This window comes from Brassica rapa, chromosome A07 (assembly GCF_000309985.2).
Source record: "Brassica rapa cultivar Chiifu-401-42 chromosome A07, CAAS_Brap_v3.01, whole genome shotgun sequence".
Lineage (NCBI taxonomy): Eukaryota > Viridiplantae > Streptophyta > Magnoliopsida > Brassicales > Brassicaceae > Brassica > Brassica rapa.
Window position 1 is genome coordinate 21,425,212 of NC_024801.2, and position 22,724 is coordinate 21,447,935.

Sequence of the window (22,724 nt, forward strand, 5' to 3'; positions counted from 1 at the left end):
GGATGGAAAAGAAATCTGTAGATAATTTTCACTTGTATCCTTGAAACGGTAACTCCAACGAACTTATAGTCGGAATGGACGTTGAAATACTCAAACAAAAGGGTTTTAAAGGAGGCATAATGCCCTTTGAGATGCTGGATTTGGCTAAACAGCCCACTGAACAAGTATTATCAGCACTAAAACCGACAAAGCTGACTGAAGATACTAGGTGGATCTCAAGAAACTGTGCTAGTTAATGTGTAAAGTGTAAACAACTCTAATGCAACATGGGTGTTGGTTATGCAAGTTGGTTATTAAATTTACCAAAAATCAAATCGTGTTATAGACCAAGCTGCAACGGTCGATCAGTAATTACTCCGATCATGCTTATTACAGAGGTTTTACCACAGCCACCTACAAGACCAAGCAGCGATCTTCTGTCGCAATTTCAGGTAGCTAGTCCTTGTCAAGTCTAGCTCTTTAAGGAACATCAAAGTTAGGATATCGACCGGTATGCTGTCAGAACCTTGTTTGTGTAATAGACACTTCTTAAGTAGACTTTTTCTTTTTGGTTTTGGAACTACAGCTTTCTCTCCGTCTCAAAACTCATGTTTTTGTGATTAGTAGTTCACCCGGTTTAGGAATTCGATTTGTTTAAACCGGTTTTGATTTTTTTCCGGCACGAAATCGACAATGGTGCCCTGTTTTGAGACATGTTAGATCAAGCTTACTTTTGTAGAAGAGGGACGATGGCGAAGATAAGCAGGCCATCAACAGGAAGACATCGTTTGGCTTTCGTGTTGCTTCTGTTTCTTGTGGCTGTCGGAATCTGTGTTCCTGTCTTTGCTCTCCTTCCGTCACTGTCCTCTCATCAGTATCTGCCTCCTGCGCTAAGTCGAGACGAGAAGGTAAGAAAGATTCATACTTTCAGAGATTACTACTGAGAGTTTGCTTCTTTGATGCTGCTGGATCCAAACAAGTATGATTTGGTTCTGTCTCACTGCTGGAGTGGATGGTTCTCATTTCATGTGTGTAAGTTGTCAACTTTCATTTGAACTTGTAGATGATGTCTCGGAGATTTTATATAAAAGACGACAAGTTCTGGAAAGATGAGAATACTTTCCAGATCATTGGTGGTGATTTGCACTACTTCCGAGTTCTTCCTGAGGTATTGTCCTCTCTCTTTGCATAACTACTAGTTATGTAGATGATTTTTATGATGATGCTAGATTGATGGCATGGCAGTACTGGGAAGATAGGCTTATGAGAGCCAAGGCTTTAGGTCTGAATACTATACAAACGTATGTTCCTTGGAATCTGCACGAACCAAAGCCTGGGAAGTTTGTCTTTGAGGGCATTGCTGATCTTGTGTCTTTTATCAAGCTTTGTCAGAAACTAGATTTACTGGTTATGCTGCGTGCTGGACCTTATATCTGTGGAGGTATCTGTTAATTTTGCTGTTTTCTTATGACTTGCTTCAATTGTTTTTACACAAACAAATGCTGATATATGTTCCTGTTTCCATCACAGAATGGGATTTGGGCGGTTTTCCTGCTTGGTTACTTGCTGTGAAACCACCTCTGAGACTAAGGACAGCAGATCCTGCATACCTTAAGTTGGTAAGTAATCATTAATAGTAGGATCCATTGGTAGTGGTAATTAGAATGAGTGGAAACTATGAATAATTTTGCATGATTCATTGAAGTGAGCATTTATTGTGTTAACTTGATTGCTCCTTTCTGTTTATTCAGCTCAGCACTTCCTCTTCCCTGCTTGTGTACTATTTGAAAGGCATGTCACATCTTCGTTTTTTTGCTTGGGATAATCTCTATATTGTGTCCCCCATATTGATCATTTACTACCTTATTTTCCCACTCTGCAATGTTCTTCACACACCGCATTTTAAGACTGTTCCTTAAAAGTAGAGTTATTCATAACAAAACATATCACAGGTGGAAAGATGGTGGAATATTTTATTGCGGAAGGTATTTCCTCTGCTTTACAGCAACGGTGGTCCTGTTATAATGGTCCAGGTATGCACAAGAAAACAATGTTCCAATACTGTATCATTTATCCTGGTTTATTCTAGTGATTTTGGCATATGTACACTTTATATGATGTGTTGGCTTCTACTAAACCTGGAACACTATGTGAAGCTAGAGGCTGGGTCTTTTATGTTGGCAAGTTTGTCAAGTCTAGGTTGTTTTTTTTTTCAGATTGAAAATGAATATGGGTCATATGGAAATGACAAAGCTTATCTTCGTAATCTAGTTACTATGGCTAGGGGACACCTGGGGAATGACATTATTCTGTAAGACTTTGTACATCTTCAACAATATGACATTATCTCATGTGAAAATAAATTGTGGTATCACTGTTAATGATCTTCAGGTATACAACCGATGGAGGTACAAGAGAAACACTTGAGAAAGGAAATGTCCCCTTATATAATGTCTACTCAGGTAATGTAAATCATTCAGATGATTTGTTATCTTCTTCCTGATAAAACACGTCCTCCGGAACATGATTGATTGTAAAACGAAATAGTGGTTTATAAAAATGACAAACAACTACATCTTTCTGATAGCTGTTGACTTCAGTACGGGTGATGACCCTTGGCCTATATTTGAATTGCAAAAAAAGTTTAATGCTCCAGGAAGATCACCTCCACTTTCTTCGTAAGTGACGCCAAACTTCTAAAATGAACTAATTCCTCATTTACAATCCATTTGAGTTGTGTGATACAGGGAGTTCTACACTGGTTGGCTTACGCATTGGGGTGAGAAGATTGCGAAAACAGATGCTGAATTTACGGCAGCTTCCCTTGAAAAGATATTGTCCCGAAATGGTTCTGCTGTGCTATATGTATGTGCTTAAAAACATTCATTTACAAAACAATAATTAATGATAATTCTTGAGGTTCGTGTATGGTGATGTTCAGATGGTGCATGGAGGAACAAACTTTGGTTTCTACAATGGAGCAAATACTGGCTCTGATCAATTCGACTACAAACCAGATCTGACTTCCTATGATTATGTAGGGAAATGTCACACCATTAGTCCGTTACCTAAAACTCTTAACATGTGTTCTAAAGTAGTTTTTTTGGTTCTTCAGGATGCTCCAATTAAGGAATCTGGTGACATAGATAATCCAAAATTCAAAGGTTTGATGATCTTATGATTGCTTTTAGCTATTTACGGGCCTTGCTTTGTTTCCTTTATTAAACTTTGTGCCATTTTTGGCAGCTCTCCAGAGAGTGATTAAGAAGTACAGTGCTCCACCTCACTCCAATGTCCCCTCCAGTAACAAACGGAAAGCGTACGGCTCAATCAAGATGCAGAGGACAATATCTCTGTTTGATTTGATGAGTATGACAGATCCTGTAGATGTGATCACTTCCACCAACCCAATTTCAATGGAATCTGCTGGACAGGTATGAAATATCGTTAGTCTCTCCCCCTTGGTGCAGCTTAATCATTTCCTTACCAAGAAATGGTCTAATATTATTTTACTTTGTGTAATCTGATTCCTTATTATCTTGCTCCCAGATGTTTGGATTTCTTGTATATGAATCTTCATACATTTCCAAAAAGAGTGGGAATATACTAAGAATACCCAAGGTATTCCTTTCAATCTGAATACACTGGCAATATGTATATGTAGCTTTTTCTTTTATAATCATGGTAGAGATAGAATCCGGGAGACTTAATGCGTTGCAGGTTCATGACAGAGGTCAAGTGTTTGTGTCCTGCCTTTCCCAAGATGTTGATGGGGGAGTACTGCGATACATTGGTACAACTGAGAGATGGAACAACCAACCTGTTTCTATTCCAACTACTGAGTGTGCCTCTAACACTAGCTTATTTATTCTGGTAAGAGAATCCACTGATAAGATTTTTTACCTCTATGGTGAGCTGTAGAATGTGGATTCATCAATTTGATAAATTTTCCATTAGGTTGAAAACATGGGACGTGTAAATTACGGGCCATATATCTTTGATGAGAAGGTAAGACTCATTTCACACATTATCTCACGCATCTGATACACTTTTCTTGATTACTTTTAGTTTGTACCTATGATCTCTTTAGTTCGTGAAAGGTCTCTTTGTATTACTTTCCAGGGTATTCTGTCAACGGTTTATTTAGATGGTCAGATTCTCCACGGATGGAAGATGATACCAATTCCTTTTCACAACTTAAACCAAATGCCGAATTTCAGTTTCGAGATACAACGTACCAAAAAGAGAAGTAAGAAGTTTGAGCTTATTAAAGGTCAGTGCTCAATTTTTCTCTTCCAGCATGTCCTTGGTTTAAGCTAATTGCTTCTTACGCTTATCTGTAGATGTGGGTCAAAAGGAACCAGCTCTGTTCGCTGGTGAGTTCTCTATCAGCAGTGTTAAAGAAAGCAAAGACACTTATCTATCATTCAACGGTTGGGGTAAAGGAGTTGCTTTTATCAATAAATTCAACATAGGAAGATATTGGCCGGTAAAGCTCTGTCCTAAAATCTTATCCAGTGAACAGGGTATCTTAGAGTTTCTCCTTATACATGTCTCTCTCTTTTTGCAGTCTGTTGGACCACAATGCAACCTCTACGTTCCTGCGCCACTCCTTAAGCCTGGCAGAAATTCTGTGGTAATGTCAACAAGAACATGAAATCTAGTAGACTGCTTTGTTAGGACAGAGGGATGGAACCGTTTTAGTATTTTGGGAATTAGAGACTCTATACATTACTCATTGCATCTTTGGATCACTTAGATTTGCTGAAAAGGCTTTTTTCAGGTGATCTTTGAGTTGGAATCTCCACATGTCGACCTTTTGCTTCGGTCAGTGGATCAGGAAGACTTCACATGCGGTTCAAATGATTCCAAAGTCAATCAGTTGTAGCCGTTTAGTTGTGCAGTAGCCAGTATTTGACCAATCATGTTTTTTTGGGTTCTTAAAAAAGTTAGTCAATAACAAAATATTCATAGCACAACAAAATCTTAAATAACAGTTTATAATCTATAGCATACATTAAGTGAAGAAAATGAGCCATTTGTCAATGATAACTCATCGTGGATAGTTCTGATTCTAGGTCTTACAGCAACGAGGAGAGGAAATAATTTGTTTGTTACACTTAACTTTTAAAGCAACAAGACTCTAAATTAATAAACTAAGAAAACCATGTTAACAATCGGCATTAAATAACATTGGTTACACTGATGTATTTATAGACAAATGAAATTTTTTCTCAAATCCATGTTTCAAATTATTTCATTGTTAAGATTTATTGTGAAACTATTTTTAAAGAGTTAGACAAAATCTAAATAACAGTTTACAACATAACTAATAGATGAATTGAGAAAAAGGACTGCCATACGAAGTGAGAAAAAAAGAATGAGCCATTTGTCAATGATAACTCATCGTGGATAGTTCTGATTCTAGTTCTTACCGCAACTAGGAGTGGAAATAATTTGTTTACTGCCACTTATACTTTCAAAGAACTAAACTCTCACCGGTTTATATACACAAAATGAAAATAAATATTAGAAATGAAGCTTGAAAACCCAAATTAATAAACTAACAAAACCATGTTAACAATCGATATCTTCTTCCCATCGATGTTAACCAATAACATTGTTACACTAATATATTTATAGACAAATGAAAAATCTTCTCAAATCCATATTTCAAATTATTTCCTTTGAATAGACTATCAAAAAGCTGACTTGGATAATTTGAAAGAATGCTGGAAACATTATATATTGTGGAATAAAATTGTTGCATAACACACCTGAGGAAACAAACTGATTTTAAAATTAATTTATTAAAAGATTTAATTTTATTAATACTTAAGATATATTATATGAAATGTTCTTTTATGTTAAGATTTATTGTGAAACTATTGTTAGAGATACTTGCATTGAAGTCTATGATTAGTATCCATATATTTTATGTTTGTCGTTGTATGTCTTCATTTTCATCATGTACTTGTTTTAGTGCAACATAGGTACACACAAAGATGTTTTCTAACTTTTTACTTCTCACGAAAAAAAAAACTTTTTCTAAATGTTTATAGACGACTTGTCAATCCCACGTAGTTATGCATAACCTTATCTTCTATGCTAATGCTTACTTTCTAGATTCAGCTGGTATGGTTTACAAGATCATGTGTGATCGTGAAAGACCAAGCTGGAGACATCCATGTGTACAACACATGTCAAGCAAGCATTAGCATAGAACATAAGGTTAGTTTTAACAATTGTCATGTTTGTTCATAGACTAAGTTCTTGTGGTTCACAAAATCATGTGTGTCTTAAGCGCTAAGCCTTCAAGCAAAGCTTTAACTTAATTCATCATCAGCTTGTTATGTAAATTGTCTTTGAAGAACTGAGCCATTGATTTAGTGTTGGTTTTTCCTTTATTTAAATAAATTACCAAAATTATTGTATGTAAATTATATATTTGCTATAGATTGAGAAAATTGTTAAAACTAAATCTGAAAACAAATCAGCCCAAAGGCAAGGCATGATAACATTCAGACAGAAACCATGATTAACTTCTCACACAAGCAAACAAATCTGATTGCCCTAAATAGGCTTACACACAGTTCATTACACAATCTGATCCTATATTTCAATGAATAGAATATCAAAATAACCAGAGATGGAGAAATTATCCAACGAGTTACGTTGTGTGATAACATCTCAACTTGTAGACTAAACACCTGCCTTGTTTCCAAGTCTCTTTCGGAGGATCTTGACTCCCATGTATCTGCAAAGATTGACAAATTCTCTGTTTATATATTGAAGTTAAAGTAAAACTCAAATCCATTATGTTACTATTGATTTCAATTTACCTTCCCATCATCATGACCGTGGCTTGAGGGTTGGTTCCAGGAGACTCGTCAAATGTGGAACCATCAATAACTCTGAGCCTATTGACACCGAGAACTTTGCGGTCAGGGCTCACTACTTTACCCACAAGACAACCACCATGATAGTGCCATATTGTGACAACAGTATCTTTACAGAACTGAGCCATTGATTTGGTATCATTCACTTGCTTTGGTCTTAGATTGATGTTTGCCTTGACACTTAAGCTAAGCATCTCGTGTACGTTTTGCTTGTCGCATTGTGTGTAGTTTAGGAAGCGTTTAGACGTCACAACTTTTGAAACCAGACGAATGGCTTCAACGCAGCGTTGGAGATCCACCGGGTGTTTGAAGTAGTTGAAGGTGACTGAAGGGTTGTCATCTACATTTGTGTTGAGCAAACTCAAATGCCCTCTAGAGATTGGGTAAGCTAGTTTCTCCAAGATGAAACTTCCATTGAAGGCTTCATGAAGTTGGTACTTGTTTCTTCTGATGTAAGCTTGTGTTGCTTCTGGTCTTCTCTGCTTTGCAGGTATGGTGGAAAACAATTCATTCTGCAGAAAAATTCAAAGACCATTCACATACAAAGATGCTAATAAGATATAAGTTATGTAGTTTATGGTTACCTTATCTGACATAACCCCATAGTGAGTATGAATGCTCTCAGGGGATTGTCCAAAGCCAGTGCTGGCTTCAACATATACACCCATCTTTGTGATTCCAACAGTCTGGATAAGTGACTGCTCTATAGGCTGCTTCGAAGGCACCAAGATGGTGTTCATCGGATTATCAGCCATTCCTTTCCCCACATGCTCATTCTCTAGCACCAAAGGAATCTTCAGCCTCTGAAGCTCTCTCTTAGGTCCAATTCCACTTAACATCAGCATCTGTGGTGACCCTATAGCTCCACTAGACAAGATCACTTCACTTCCCTTTCTATTCGAGAGTAGAGCCTGGTGTTGATTACCATTCTCGTCTTTGAATATCACTCCTGTCACTCTAGGTCTTGCTCCTGCATCCAAAACAAAAAAAACATTGAAAACATTAGCTTCTAAAAACCAAAATAGTAAGTTCTTCGGTAACTTGGAAGGCACGCAAAGTACCAGATGTGTCAAAGACTATCTTTTGCACGGTGGCGTAGATCAAGACTCTGAGTTTCTGAGGGTTAGCGTAAGCAAGAAGCTCTGCCGCGGTGTGACGACGGCCGAACCTATCGAAGATTGTGCCGCCGATCTTTGTGCCGGAGACGTGATCGTACGTGTAGCCATTGAAAGGTCTGACTCCAACTTCTAAAAGACTGTCTCTCAGAGCTTTCTGCCATAACGTTAGCTTCGGTTGATGAACGATCTCTCGCTCCACCCATGGATACGACTCGTTCACTAGCTTCGGATCCCATCCTGCTCGCTTCACGAACCTATACCATTCGAAAACGTGTAAAACATTAAAAGACGTGATCGTATAGCCCATTATTAAACAACATTCTTGATCGGTGCGTTTTCAGAGATGTAACACTGACCAATAATGACACGAGGCATGGATCATATCAAGTTATCAACTAATCCCTCAGTTTCTGAAAAATAAAGTTTTTGTTTATTTATATATATTAAGAAAACACATTATTTATAATTTGATAATAAATATATGATCTGTAATTAACTATTTACAATAATTTTTATCCAGTAGTAATTTAGTAAATACAATTATTTTTTAGAACATTTACGATTTAACAATATTAACTCATAAAATATATAAAACATTGAAAATGTATTTTAAGAAGCAAACATTTCTAATAAAATATTTATATTTTAAAAACAGAGAGAATATATGATTTCTTTATAAATAACAAGATCTATTTCAAGCTTCACTATTCATAATCTTGTTTTTTTTCCTAAACATAATGTAATAATTACTTACGCAGCATCGGCTCTGGAGTAGAAACCAGCATTAATACAAGAACCGCCGCCGAGAACTCTAGCACGAGCGTTATAAACGCCGTCAGTGGAAACAAACGCCTGAGATGCAGAGGAAGCCGACGTGTCAGCAAGTCCGATGTGGAAGTTCCTGAGGAAAGAGACGTTTGCGTTTGTAAACGGAACGCCCCCTCTTTCTAAAACAAGAACGCTGAAATTCCGTGACAGCGTTGCGGCGAGGGGACAGCCTGCGGTTCCGCCCCCGATGACTATGTAGTCGTAGGTGGAGTCTCGACCGTTGGATGAAAAAGAAGATGAGGAAGATGATGCGAATGTGCTGGCTTTATCGATGAACGTGTATCTATAAGGATTGAACTTCAGCTTCTGCTCTTTACCTACATAAAAAAAATGTTTGTATCGTTATTTTATTAACTAGACAAGGACCAAACAAGTGCGGGTAGTTGGTAGAAGTAACTACACAATTAAATGTCGTGAGCAGAACATAACCCAACAAAAAAACATAACATTATGCGTAAAAACAAGACTGAACTGTTGTTAGTGTCCTAATCACTCCAGATTCGGTCCTGATGAATCAAGAAACAGAGTTTCTCCTTCAAGAAATGAGTAACTCATGGTAGAGTGGTTATATAAAGTATATGCCTGTGACCAAATTCGGACATAAGCTAATTTTGAGAAACATATCTCCACAACTCCAAAGAATTGTCAACGACTAAGAGAGAAAGAAAATATATACTTCAAACACAACACTAAGAAGAAAACAGAAATTAAAGTTGGTGAGAATTGTGTGAAGAGAGGAGCAACCTTTAGAAGCAGTGGAGGAGAGAGAAGTTGGGAGAGAGATAAGAAGAGCAAAGAGAAAGAGCTTGAGAGCCATTGGAGACTGCAGAAACCAAAACATAGATTTATGTTTTTTTTTGCTTCTGCTTCAACTTCTTATGTGGCTTTTGATGAATGGTCTTGTTTTGTGTGTACCTTTCTCCTATAAATAACACTTAGGATCCAACTGAGCAACTATATTAATTACACCTACATTTCTATATATTGTTATACGTAATATGTAACTATTTATACGAATTAGTTATACAAATTCATCGAATTTAGGTAGGCAGCATCTCGGTAAAAAATAAATAGTAAGAGAATGAGTTGATAAATACTATATGTTGGTGGTCTCACACAAACGAAATCGGGTCTTGAGTGTGTCCCATTTTTGTCGAAAATAGCAAATGAAAAAGATAAGTGTATAATCTTACTTATTGAGTTGTTTGCAATTTATCTATAAATAGTATTTTTATCACTAGAAAGTTCTGGAACCATGAATTTCAACATGTAAATTTTCTATGAGAAACTCTTTTCATTGTAAATCGAAAACACAACCTCCAGAATTCCTACACGGTTAACTACGAGAACTAGTTGGTTAATTATAAATAGTCACCTAATAACAAAACTTCTAGCTTCTAATATTAGACTGTTAGTACTTTATTATATGACTTACTGTCGCGGAATAGTGTCTTGCAGAAATTAATGATAAGTACACTTCACTGCTTATTAGAACAGTCATTATCATTTACATTTTCATCTTTTATCAGAAACAAAGACTTAAGAGGGTTGCTTTCACCGTTTTACCATGGTGATAATAAATCATTTGATTTGTTTTGACTTATGGGACCAGTTGTAAAAATAAGTTATTAGTATCATATAATAATAAAAATAATTGAAAGATAAAAAGGAGAGTTGTACAGCTTGTCTATGTCATTAATGGCGATATGAAACGGTTGAAATAGGAGGTCTGGTAGCCGTTGGATCAAAGACTTGATAGATTAAAAAGTGTTTCCATTAATCATCTTCACCTAACCAAACCAGCATAAAACGACAATATACGGAGCCATGTTTTTGGCGAGTAGTTTTGTTTAGTGGATCGTAATTATGACCATAACTGTGAGTTAACAAAATCTTCACGAGTCATGTATTTTTGGAGTCGGACAGCTAATTTAATTGATTAGCTTCACCTACCTAACCAAACAGAAAACACGTTCCGTTTTGAGCATGTGATCATGGGTTTTACTAACAAAATTAGAATAACCTCGGATGAGTTAGTTGCCAATTTTATTTCAAAGAATAAAAAAAATTGTATTTTAGTATTGAATTTAGAGTAGGATTATTGATTAAAATGTCACATCGCATCACGTACGTTAGTCATATAGATCGCAGTACTTTAAACCAGTCACAAGTATAAGAACAAAAGTATATAAAGTAACTACAAAATTTGAAAGTTTTATATAATGGGAATAGGGATTAATGAGTTTATATGTGAAGGAGTATTATTTGTATGAGTGGTTATTAGTGCGCAAACCTTTTTAGACAATTTTTATTGTACTTATACGTTTTTAAAACCTTTTGTCCATTACCGATCGACCAAAACCCCCCACAAAAATTGTTTGTAGACAAACTCAATTAAACTCGGACGAACCATTTGACAGCTATACTCACAACGACTATAACTACATAATTTGATTTTGAATTTATTAATGAATGTTTTTATGGAGGGAAAATAAATTTCATATATACAACAAAATCACTTGAATATTCTTACAAAACTGTTTTCGTTGCCTACAAAAAGCTTATGGACATTTCTTAAAGATAAATTCATTCTATATCTCATGGTGATTTTCGGTGGGTGGATATGCAAACTGTAAAGAAATGGTGATAATAAATACACACACCAATCCCTGAGTTGGATTCAGAATGTGTATTCAATAGTTTATAATAATGGTTACAAAACTTTACCACTCAGCAGTTAATGTAAAGATTAATTTCTGCTCTCTTTTCTTGTGACTGGCATGTTATCCCATGCTCCAACTTTCACGAAACTAGTTATTGAGATCGTACATGTATTTATAGTCCAACTTTATTTTATTTTTACATTATAAGAAAAAAAATAATCAACCAGTTCAGAATCAAATCATGCCACAAAGCTTTTAAGTCACTTGTTGTGTATAAATACGCAGCGTTTTTGCACTCATGAGCAAGTTAATAAGTTTAAAAAACACCAAAGTATTAGAGATCAAACCTTCGAAGAGTAATAAGATTCTTCTTAATCTGTCTTTGAGGCACTTTTGTGCTCTGTTGGATTATCTGATGAGGAAGCATTTGAAGAAGTGTTGTTACTAGGACGACGGTTCTCTGGATTAGCTGTAGGAGGAGCTTCACCTTGCGCGGCAAGGTTCTTGACAAGGTTCATGACTGTGGGAACAAACTTTGCTGATATTGATATGATCCCTGGAAGCTGAAGAAACATAGGTACTAGTAAGTCCATGATTCATGAAAAAAATACTATTACTACTTTATTGGAAGGTTGAGAAGATTGGTAGAACACTTACTGCACCATTGCGGAATTCGCCAGGGATATCCAGTTGCGTCCAGAGTGCTTTCAGAAGTAAGAAACCAACAAACAAGACACCAAGATAGAGAGGGTTTCTGTCACAGTAAGAAGCAAAGAGGTTTCAGAATCTACATGCCATACCATTCATCAATATGAAACAATCAGATACTAGCTTTGATGGACCTTAGAAGAGTCATGAACTCGTTGAATCCAAGTATGATCAATGCAAAAATAGCCCATGGAGGGGGTAACCAGTTACTACCACGCTTATTCGCTTCCTGAATTAGTATAACCAATTAGTATTCATAAAACATATATAGCATAGAGCAAACTTGTGAGTAAAGTAACCATGCCTGTGCAGATATGGCTTGAGTCACTGTATATTCTGTCTCTGTCTTGAACTGTCTCCATATAGATTTACAGTGGACTGGTGTGATCAAAGTTCTTGATGATGGAATCTACAAAAATATTAAGATCAAGAATCAACTGAAGTTAAGACACATTGGAGAAGAGTCATACATACATCATCCCAAGTGCTTGAAGCCAATGGATCAGATGCTGTAATGCTCTTTTTAGACGTTGTTGAATCCAAAAGAGCAACACTTAATGTCTTCTCGATGTTATCGGTTTCATCACCCAATCGCATTACAGCCATTACTGAGAGCAACTTCAAGGACTGAAAACAAGAAACCATAAGATACCATAAGAAAGTGTTTAGAAAGACTTTCTCAAGACTTATAAACAAAACGTTAAGGGAAATACAAAACGTACAGCTGATCTAGCTGCTTTAGTAATTGCTCGAAGATCTTCATTTCCAGTCCAAACTCGTGGCATTGAATCAGCATCATTGCTGAAGATTGTAGCAAACCTGACAGAAAAGAAGAAGATTCAGACTCAAAACTTAAGTGTTGTTTTAGGCTTGTTTTGAAAGTCTTACTATATATATATATATATATATATACCTATCTTTCATACGCATCAAAACCCTTCCAGCTTCTTCCTTAGCCTTCGATTCTATGACACCTCTTGAATACTCCTGAAGACTCTTCACCATTTTGTCTCTTGTTTCTTCTTCAATATCAAAAGCAGCTAATGCACTACTGAATCCAGAAACAGCAGTTTCAGTTTCACGTCCATGAAGCTTCTTTACTGTCATCCACGTTTGATCATTCGCTCCTTCCAACAAAGCTTCCACCGGTTCTGACAATGCTGTATGAAGCTTTGTCTGCAAGTTAGAGTCTACATCAGTTGAAAAAAACTTAACTTGACCCGCAAGCTTTCTTTATTCTTTCTGTTACCTCGTATTGACTAGTAAGTTCAGATAACTTGGAAGTCCGGACAGAGGAAACATGAGCCTCTATGTCACGGACTAACTTTTCCCTTACTTTGGTTGTGTCCCAATTAGCTTGTTCAATGATGGCACCTGCGCACTCTTCATCGAACTGGTCCATGCAAGCCTTGAGCCAAGTAGTGGAAGCTGAAGAAAACCCTTCACCAATTTCTAAAGCTTTATCAAAAGAAGCCTTAAACTTCTCAAGCATTCCCCATCTTATGTGTCCCAACACATCTTGAAACGCTGGATTCACAAGCTGTATAATAAAATTAACAGTGAGGAAAGCATATAATATCACAACTGTATATAAGCAAGAGAAACATGCTTCAAGAGATTTTAGTCAAAAAAAAAAAAAACATGTTCAAGAGATTCAAGATTGTATTGTATTACTTGGAGAAGCTTTTCTTCAAGCTGATGTCTCTTTGAAGATCTGACACCTTCATCAAAGAATGTAGCCTCCCCATCATATCTAATAAAACAAATTAGCTTTTAAAATATATATAAAGTTTTATTTTATGTGTGAGTATCTTGGTTAAATTTGTTGTGCTTACTCTGATAAGCAAGAACCAATAATAGAAGTAAGTCTCTTTCCAAAACCAGAAACTGGACCAGCTTGAACCTCCTCATCAAGTTTGCGCCAGTCCTGTAGACAAAAGCAAACAAAAAAAAGGTAGTGACCATAGGGCTAACCAAGACGCTTCAAACAATGCAGAAGTGACATTAGTAATGTCACATTACCTCGTTTGTAATGAAATGGGCAAACTTCTCATTTGAGATTTCTTCGCACCGCACAGTAGCCACCATGACCTGCAAGAAGAATGAGCTCAGAGGGAGTATAAAAACAAAATCTAAAGGTATCATTATAAGTTTACCTTGTGAGCAGGAAGGTCAAGATCCTTATTCTCTTTGATGACTCTCCAGATTTGATCAGCACTAAATGCAAAACCTGAGGCTGGAATCACTCCTCTTCTGTCTCCAGCAAGACCACCGGGTGCAATAGAATGCATGAACCGTTGTCTCAAACTAGCAACCTAAGTTTCAAAACACAAAATGAATCTGTCTATAAAAGCATGACAATTTGGAACACTCATCTATAGGAAACATGTCGTCGCACACACATGCATACCTGCTCTTTAAACTGTTCTTCCTTTTCCTCATAACTAGAAAGAGCAACAACTTCAACCTAACCATCAAAAGAGAGGAACAACATGAAGAATCTGTAACATAACAATAGGTCTAGCTGTAACATAACATACGTTGAAGAAGTCACTCATAGGAGTTTCTTTGTGTGCTTCAGGCTTTGGAACAGAGTCCCAAATCTGCCAATATAAAGAACAAATATATGATCAGCTGGCTTTCTATGAATATCAATTTGGAATTAGCTGAAATTCACTTCTTTTTATACCTTCTGAATATCTTCCCTTAAGACAGGCTCTAAGTTTTCCAATGGCGTCTGCATCCATAATCACATCAATAAAACAACGTATGCTACTTAATAGTATGATAAAGGAAAAAGAAAAGAATGTACCCTGGTTTTATCTCGTATTACAAACAACATTGTTGTTTTACGTGGACTAAACAACCGCATCATAACCTGTTAAACACAACTCCAAAGATTCAAACCCAAAAGAAAGAAGATATGTTTTTTATACACTAAAGAGTTTATAACTTTTTCTGAGCATCACAAACAAATACCTGAAAGACAGTTTTCAAGAGAGGTTTATTAGCAGCTTGTTCACGGCCAATATCGTGACACCACCTAAAAAAATACAACACAGAGGTTGAGAATAGGTAAATTATATACTTTCTTTTCAACAAAAATGAGAGCTATGTGCAAGTTTGATATACTCTATTACGGTCTTACATGTTGATCAAGACAATATCTGAGATAGCAAGAGCAAAAAGAGCACTCTGTTTCTCGAATGCAGTATCATCCTGATAGGCCACAAGAGGACACCATTTATGGTAAAAGTAAACAACATCACACACTAAACCAAAATGGTAATGAAAGAAACATTAACCTCTCCTCGCTCTCTTCCATCAGTGCCCTCCAAGTCCATTACAAGGGTGCAAGGCTCTATACCAGCACATCTTGCAAGCCAGATACCTTTTGTGGTCTGAGACCTATAGAAAATTTCTTATTCAGGAGATGAAATTTCACAAAAATATCATATATGCAAATGCTATCAGATGAAGAGCATACCTTCCCTTAAATGCATCCATCTCCATAAAGTTTGTTCCAAACAAATTATTCAACAAGGTACTCTTCCCTGTGATATCACAAAAACTGTTCTTAAAAGATTCTGAATAATACAAAAGTGCATCCTCTCTAAAAGAATGCATACCGCTGCTTTGAGGACCCATGATGGAGACAACAGCATAGGAGAGGCCACATTCTCCTAGCTTCACCTCTTTGATGAAGTGATCTATGCCAGAGACATTGTATGTACCATCTCCATCAATAAGCTGTACAGAACAATTTCCCTCGCTCTTATCTGCATCGATAGTGCAATGAAACGAGACCAATGACTCATGTTTTTTATGTTATATAAGCATGCAGACCCATTACTTTCTGAAACCATAACAACGACATTCTTTCTCAAGAGAACAGAGAAACAAGACTCGTATATAACAATCTACATGGATCTATAATAATGATCTAGATCAAAAGAGCATACATGAGACAACGTAAGTTGTGAGAGAGAGAGATAATACCCATGATTTGTCTTTCTGAGAGAGAATATCCTCAAGGGCCAATGAGAATAAAGGTCAGAGCTTTCACTCTTTAGGGATCATCTTCTTCAAAAGCTTCCTTTTCTCTGTTTCTGCATGTTAGTCATTCTAGGTTATAACTTCAAATACTATTTTTTCTTTGCACTTTTTTTTTTGCTTGGATAAAGCAATATCAAGGAATGAAAGTTGGGAACTTTAGATCTCCTCTGCAAATTTGTATGGAACTCATTAAAAGCCAAACTTGAAAAAGAATTTGTATGTCATTTAATCCAGTCAAGAGCAATAATTGCTTCTATACACCAGTAACTCATTCCAAAAATAGACAAACATTCCTATTTCTAAGCCACATCTTACTAAGTTTAGTCATACTTAACTTAATGTACAGTAAAAAATAATAACATCTTGAATGGATACAATTGGCTACAAGTATTAGTATTGGAAATATCTAGATGAGTATTAAAAAATAAAATACTTAAATGGATAAAATAGGAGAAAAGAAAATAAAAAAATTTCATTTTTAAAACTTTTAAAATATTTTTTATGCTATATGGCTTTTTATGATTTGCTTAATTTTTTATATTCAAAACTTAATCAAAAACATTATACTATATACAATATATTTTGTAAATAAATTTTATTATATTTCATTTACATGTTTGATCCACAAACATTTTTACGATTGTATATTTATGATTGTTTATAAATCAACCCGTAAATCGGGAGTAAGGAGTCATGAGTAAGGTTTTGATTACAAACCAACTCGAACATAATAATTTAAGTCTTATAGTTCTTAAACTAGTTTCGCTCGACTCATCATTCTCGACGCGTACCGCTAGTCCGTGACGATAATACTCAAGAATCGACGACTGTTCTCAACCTTTAGCGTGAATCTCTGAGATTAACCTCGTGTTCTCAAATGTTGAAGTTTCATAAGATATCTCCGGAATATCTAGTCTCAAATGAATTTATCGAACTTATTTTTCCATTAAAAAATGCATAATTAATTTTAGATATATTTATTTTTATAATAAATTCATTATTAATATATTTTAGTCTTTTTAACTACTAATATTCAAATATTATTTAAATAAAAACAACGAACAATTTAGCATCTAGATGGTGTATCTGAATGCAAATACTAACTATAAAAACGAACAACATATAATATCCAAATATTGTACTCAGATGCTACATCTAGATGTTGTATGAAATACAAAAACGAACATGACCTATATACCATTGCATATCAGGGTCGGGAAAGAAAGCTCGGAACCCACATGATCATCTCTCCGTATGATGGCTTCAGACCTCCAGAGCTTACGAACTTCACAGCATCTCAAGAGCTCAACTTCGTAGACACTCTTCACACCCCATGAACTAAGCAAATGCTTATCTTGTGTGACTATGATGATCCTACTCCCTGGACCAAACCAACTAAATTCATCAGCAAGCGCGTCTAACTTTTCGATCTTGTCCACGTCGTTAGCCACTAGCAGAACCTTCTTGTTCCCGAGCCTTGCTTTGATAGCGTCAAGACACATGTGAGAGCTCTTTGTGCTCATCAAGACTTCTCCTTGCATCTTGGAAAGAAGCTCTTCTTCTTGTAGATGCAGTGAGATATTTCTAACGTCTTCGAGAAAACAATGAGCTTCAAAGTCGGGTGAGATGTTTTTGTAAACGTGTTTCGCGAATGCTGATCTTCCCTTGCTTCCTCTTCCCCAAATCCCACTTACTTGTACACCTTCATTTGAATTTAGATCAAGTAACGGATACAATCTCTTCATGTGTTCGTCGAAACTAATTACGTTACTGGACAAAATCTTCGATATTCTCTCAGTAACTCTATCGACCAGCGTCGCGTCATCTTCCCTGAAATGAAAAAAAAAAAAGATTTAGGACTCGACACAACATATAGATATGGTCTCGTTATAGAAAGTTTACGAAATCTTTGAACAGTCGCCGGAGAGAGTAGCCAATCTGTTCAAGGCATCTCTCCACGAGTGGACTCTCTCTGTGCTATGTCTCTTCTCGTGTTTCTTGAACTGCTTCACCAGTTTTCCCGTCTGTCTCTTCAGGTCATTAGGTTCAACCTCGTAGAAAATAGGCACCACAGTGAGTAGTTTTTCTCTCTCCAGTTTTAAAATCATTACAAGCTCCTCGAGACACCAGAAGGAAGCTGGATAAGTCGGAGAGATCACCACGACAGCGATTGTTGATCCTTTGATGCCTTGGACAATCACTGGTGCAATCGAACGGCCACACACCAGTGCGTTGTCGTCTTTGAAAGCTCGAATGCCTTTGGTCTCTAACTGCTTGTACAGAAAACTGACGAAGTTCTTGCGAGTGTCTGCGCCTCGGAAGCTCAAAAAGACGTCGTATTTTTGAGGAGTGGACGAAGACGATAATGACCTGGAGTCGAATGGTCGTCCAGAACTAACTTTTCTCTTGAAGCACGATACATTTTGTAATATCGTGTTCATATTTTTTTGTTCTTGCTCTTTTGGTTTGGTACCTTTTTTTGTTTAAGAGCATTTGGCAAAATGACATATATTTATAGTAGGGGGGTTGGAAGAAAGAAAATACTTTATTTTGACTTTATTTTGAAAAAAGGGAAAAGATTGTATATGTTTCCAATTTTAGGGTCAACACAACATAATATTTGATTTTAGTCGCTCTTCGCCAGTACGAAGTTAAGTTAAGTTAGGATTTTTCTTTTGTTAACTAAAACGAGTTTAGGTCTTGGATCATAATCTTTCTTTAGCCTCGAGTCAACCTTTGATAATACAGATAACATTTTCTAATTAGGAGCATAAAAATACTATAACTCTTGCGTTTAACATTTGGGGCTAAAGTTAAGTTAGTTTTTTGTGGTCTATTTATAAAAAGAAGGAAACTTTTAAAACAAATACATAAGAGCATTTGGTTAAGTGTACAAGTATAGTAAAAAAATTCATATAAATTAATAGTGTTGGAATTATAATATTTTATTAATTTATTAAAAAACACATTTGAAACACATATATATTGAATTATATATTTCCTATATTTATATATATATATATATATATTGATTATTATTATTCATACAATATATATATTTATTAAATTTTAAAACACAATATTTATTTTGTTCATATTCAATTATTTTGTGTATATAAGATATGTATTGTAAACAGAGATGTATTATGATAAAATAATATTAAAATATTTTGAAGTGTTTAAAAATTAAAAAATAGATTTCATTGTAAATAATAACAAATAAGATAATTTTATATTTATATTTATATACGTTAATTATTTATTTATTTTTATAATGAGATCATATATTTATATAAGGTTTTTTAAAAAATATTATTTATCAAACTGTCTTATATTTGTATTGATCTAATTCAAAAATAGTGAAATTTATTCATTTATTATAATTATTAATTTATCAAATATTAATTTATAAAATTTCTAATGTTTTTACACGATAAAATTTATTAATGCTAATGTACCAAGAGATCCAAGTTTCAAGTCTCTCCAGTAAAATTATTTATGAAATAATTATGCAAATTAATGTGGAAAAACTTACATAAACTTTTTTAGCATGATGTGAATAATTTTTGATGTGGATCTCCATTACGCGGTCTAGTTTGGTGTAGTGAGATGTGATATTTATAAGACATGTAAATTTGGTGGTTGTAAAATTTTCTATGTAATATTTGTTATAATGTGTAAGCATAATACACCAATGTTAAAATGATTGAACCTAATTTTATAAATTTCACTGTACATGTAGAATTAATTTTGAAATTATACCTAGGAGGGATTCTAATAAATTCAATAGTTTAGAAAAAAAAAGTGGATTACAAAAACATAGAAGGAGCAGGCCGTCTTAAATTAATTATGGGTTCTGTCATCTGTGCTCAACAAATGTTTTCCCCAAAATTACAGTTGTATTCTTTTAATTTACAGATTAGGACCTTAATATATGTGGTTTTTCATAAGTTAGGACCTTAATTTTTTTAAAGAAAATTTTCCACAAAAAAAGAGACCTACTGCATTTGCACCTTCGGCCCTCCCCAAGCGCAGGCACTGAGAAGGAGATAATGAAGCCAATTCTTATGAAGTCAATCATAGAAATGGGATAATGAGGTCAATCATATTTCTATGGCCGGAAAACTTTTCGAAGGCATGGATGGCCCTTCACGTACCCCCATCCCGGTCCTACTTGACACCCTGACATTGACGCTTAAAAAGTAAAAACCCGAGTTATTCTGAATCGCCACAGAATTGTTCTACCTTTACAGAATAATAATAAGGTCCTGAAACAGTAAACGTTTAATTTATGTCTAATAATACAACGTCACAAACACTGGAGATCTGGATAATTTAAAGCACCTTTTAGTTAATATAATAGGTTTGCTAAATATAATTGTCGTTAAAAATTTAAACCACTTTTAATGCCATATTTTCATGCAGTCACTAAGATCGTAACACAGTAACATATGCTACTTTTAGTTGCCGACTCGTACATTTGTGGACAGTACATTAGAGTGTTTTGTTTTATTCGATAAAGAAGCCAAATAAGACTTTTCTTACTTTCGTACACTATTGTTTCGAGAGCTTTACACGGAAACGCACTCAACTTTTACTTTGAAAACATGTTTATGGTAGGTCTTTTAGATTGGATCTCTTAACAGTAATATAAGATACGATTTTTTATTTTTTAACTACAAAAGCTAAAAAACATTTTTTAAGTTAAGAGACGTTTCTTAAAAAAACTAATTAGAAAAATCTTAAATTAAAATACGTCTCTTAACTTTTTTAGTTAAAAAGTAAGAGACTGTATCTTCGCTAAAAGATCCAATCCAAAAAACCTATAATCAACATGCTCTCGAAGTAAAAGTTGAGTGTGTAAAGCTCTCGAAACAATAATGTACAAAAATAAGAAAAGTCTTATTTGAATATTGAGTTGTTTATGAAAGGCACTTTTGAGTTATCATTTTCATCAGAAGGCATTTCCAAAGGGAAAGGCACTTTGAGCATCTGAAAACTCAAACTTATTCCTCAACTCTATTTTGTTTAGTTTGGCGAAATATTATGGTTCTTATTCTAGTTACAGACTTACAGATGTATTCTTCGAAAAGATATTCCCAGCCACATCTTTTATTTTATTCTAAAAACAACTGAGTCATTTTTTAACACAAAACAACCAAGTCATTTAATCAAATATTATCTCCTTCATTTTTTTATAACTTTTCCTCTCGTCAACTCCCCTAATATCTTTAGCCATAAAAAAAAAAACTCCCCTGATATCTCCAATCCTCAAAACTCTAGAATTCTTTGATTTTATTTGGTCGAAGACATCGTCGCCTTTTGGAAATTGGTCTGATAGAAAGTACAATATATAATCTTAGTATATTATATTTTCTTTCTTGTTTTTCTCGTTTAATCGTGCGGTATTACAATTGATTCTTCCAACGATTCTTGTTTTCAGATGCTTGTGCAGTTGAAGAATGGATAACAACTTTTTTCAAAAAAGAAAGAAAGAATGGAATAAAACTTTCCTTCAGTGTTTGTTTTCCTGTGACAGGTTGCAGTCGCTTTATGGGGAGTAATATGTGCTATCTATGTTTAATGTTCTTGGGATTTTAGGTTATTAACTTTAATAAGGTTTTCTAAAAATATATCATAAAAAATCGTTTTAAAAGCAAAAAATTAATTAATTTTACCCGTACTCAGTTGTATATATATATTAATACAAATAATATGATTTAAAATGAATATAAAATCATTTTTACTATATCATAAAATTAAAAGATATCAATCTTTCCCTATCCAAAAATAAGTAGTCCATTTATATAATAATAATCATTTTTAAAATTTTAAATATTAATGTACATGAATAATAGAAATTGACTTAAAAATAAATAAAACTTAGAATAATTAATTACCTATTTTATTACTAATAATTTTATATGTGCTAAAAATACATTCAATACAAAATAACTTCAATACTGATAAAAATAATATATATTAAGATATAAAACAAATTTCAATACAACTGATAATTGAACGTTAATACAACAATATGTATGTACAATACTATATATATATTGTATGTTAAAACAAATATTCGTACGGCTGTGCGGATCAAAATCTAGTCAAAGTTATGAAATAATGAATCAAACTATAAATATAAAACATTTCATATCTTAAAACAAATAAAACTCAATTATATATATCAAAGCTCAAACAGTCTATATATAAAACTTTAAAATATATATTAAATAATTGTTTTAATTATCAAAAATAGATCTTTATTTTCAAAGTGCGGATAGAAATTTAGTTTTTGTTTAAAAAATATGAGATATTTATCACTTGTTATGTTGTCACTGAGTCTGTGCATTTCATAGCATTAACATTGATGTCCTCTTACTGAACATTGATGTCCTCTTACGTAGTTTTCACAATTCAATATATAAGAATATTAAAAAAAGTAAGAGAAACGGTATAAATGTTCATAT

At 34.5% G+C, this 22,724-nt stretch overlaps 4 protein-coding genes across 4 annotated transcripts; 1 reads left to right on the forward strand and 3 right to left on the reverse strand.

The window, feature by feature from the left end:
* The first annotated feature begins 639 nt into the window (after nt 1-639).
* Nucleotides 640-5,009, forward strand: LOC103830770 (beta-galactosidase 17). Its single transcript, XM_009106586.3, has 19 exons — nt 640-887; nt 1,043-1,147; nt 1,225-1,420; nt 1,510-1,598; nt 1,932-2,012; nt 2,196-2,290; nt 2,371-2,441; nt 2,567-2,657; nt 2,727-2,844; nt 2,921-3,016; nt 3,095-3,143; nt 3,226-3,413; nt 3,529-3,600; nt 3,700-3,852; nt 3,937-3,987; nt 4,102-4,252; nt 4,323-4,468; nt 4,550-4,615; nt 4,763-5,009. Exons 1-19 carry the CDS (start codon nt 693-695, stop codon nt 4,865-4,867), a joined length of 2,118 nt encoding a protein of 705 aa, XP_009104834.1. The 5' UTR covers nt 640-692; the 3' UTR covers nt 4,868-5,009.
* A 1,428-nt stretch (nt 5,010-6,437) lies between these two features.
* Nucleotides 6,438-9,817, reverse strand: LOC103830771 (protein HOTHEAD). The gene is made up of 6 exons (XM_009106587.3): nt 9,569-9,817; nt 8,751-9,141; nt 7,940-8,250; nt 7,463-7,848; nt 6,822-7,390; nt 6,438-6,736 (listed from the first exon to the last, which is right to left on the reverse strand). Exons 1-6 carry the CDS (start codon nt 9,663-9,665, stop codon nt 6,682-6,684), a joined length of 1,809 nt encoding a protein of 602 aa, XP_009104835.1. The 5' UTR covers nt 9,666-9,817; the 3' UTR covers nt 6,438-6,681.
* A 1,841-nt stretch (nt 9,818-11,658) lies between these two features.
* LOC103830772 (protein ROOT HAIR DEFECTIVE 3 homolog 1) lies at nt 11,659-16,816 on the reverse strand. Its single transcript, XM_009106588.3, has 22 exons — nt 16,195-16,816; nt 15,825-15,974; nt 15,683-15,749; nt 15,501-15,603; nt 15,344-15,414; nt 15,175-15,238; nt 15,008-15,073; nt 14,885-14,932; nt 14,736-14,798; nt 14,606-14,662; nt 14,352-14,510; nt 14,218-14,286; nt 14,031-14,122; nt 13,870-13,948; nt 13,445-13,735; nt 13,109-13,371; nt 12,918-13,014; nt 12,670-12,822; nt 12,500-12,604; nt 12,330-12,424; nt 12,145-12,241; nt 11,659-12,050 (listed from the first exon to the last, which is right to left on the reverse strand). The coding sequence occupies exons 1-22, from the start codon at nt 16,196-16,198 to the stop codon at nt 11,859-11,861; spliced, it is 2,385 nt and encodes a 794-aa protein (XP_009104836.1). The 5' UTR covers nt 16,199-16,816; the 3' UTR covers nt 11,659-11,858.
* On the reverse strand, nt 16,319-22,666 carry LOC103830774 (TMV resistance protein N-like). Its single transcript, XM_009106589.2, has 2 exons — nt 18,154-22,666; nt 16,319-18,081 (listed from the first exon to the last, which is right to left on the reverse strand). Exons 1-2 carry the CDS (start codon nt 18,690-18,692, stop codon nt 17,442-17,444), a joined length of 1,179 nt encoding a protein of 392 aa, XP_009104837.1. The 5' UTR covers nt 18,693-22,666; the 3' UTR covers nt 16,319-17,441.
* Nucleotides 22,667-22,724: the final 58 nt, after the last annotated feature.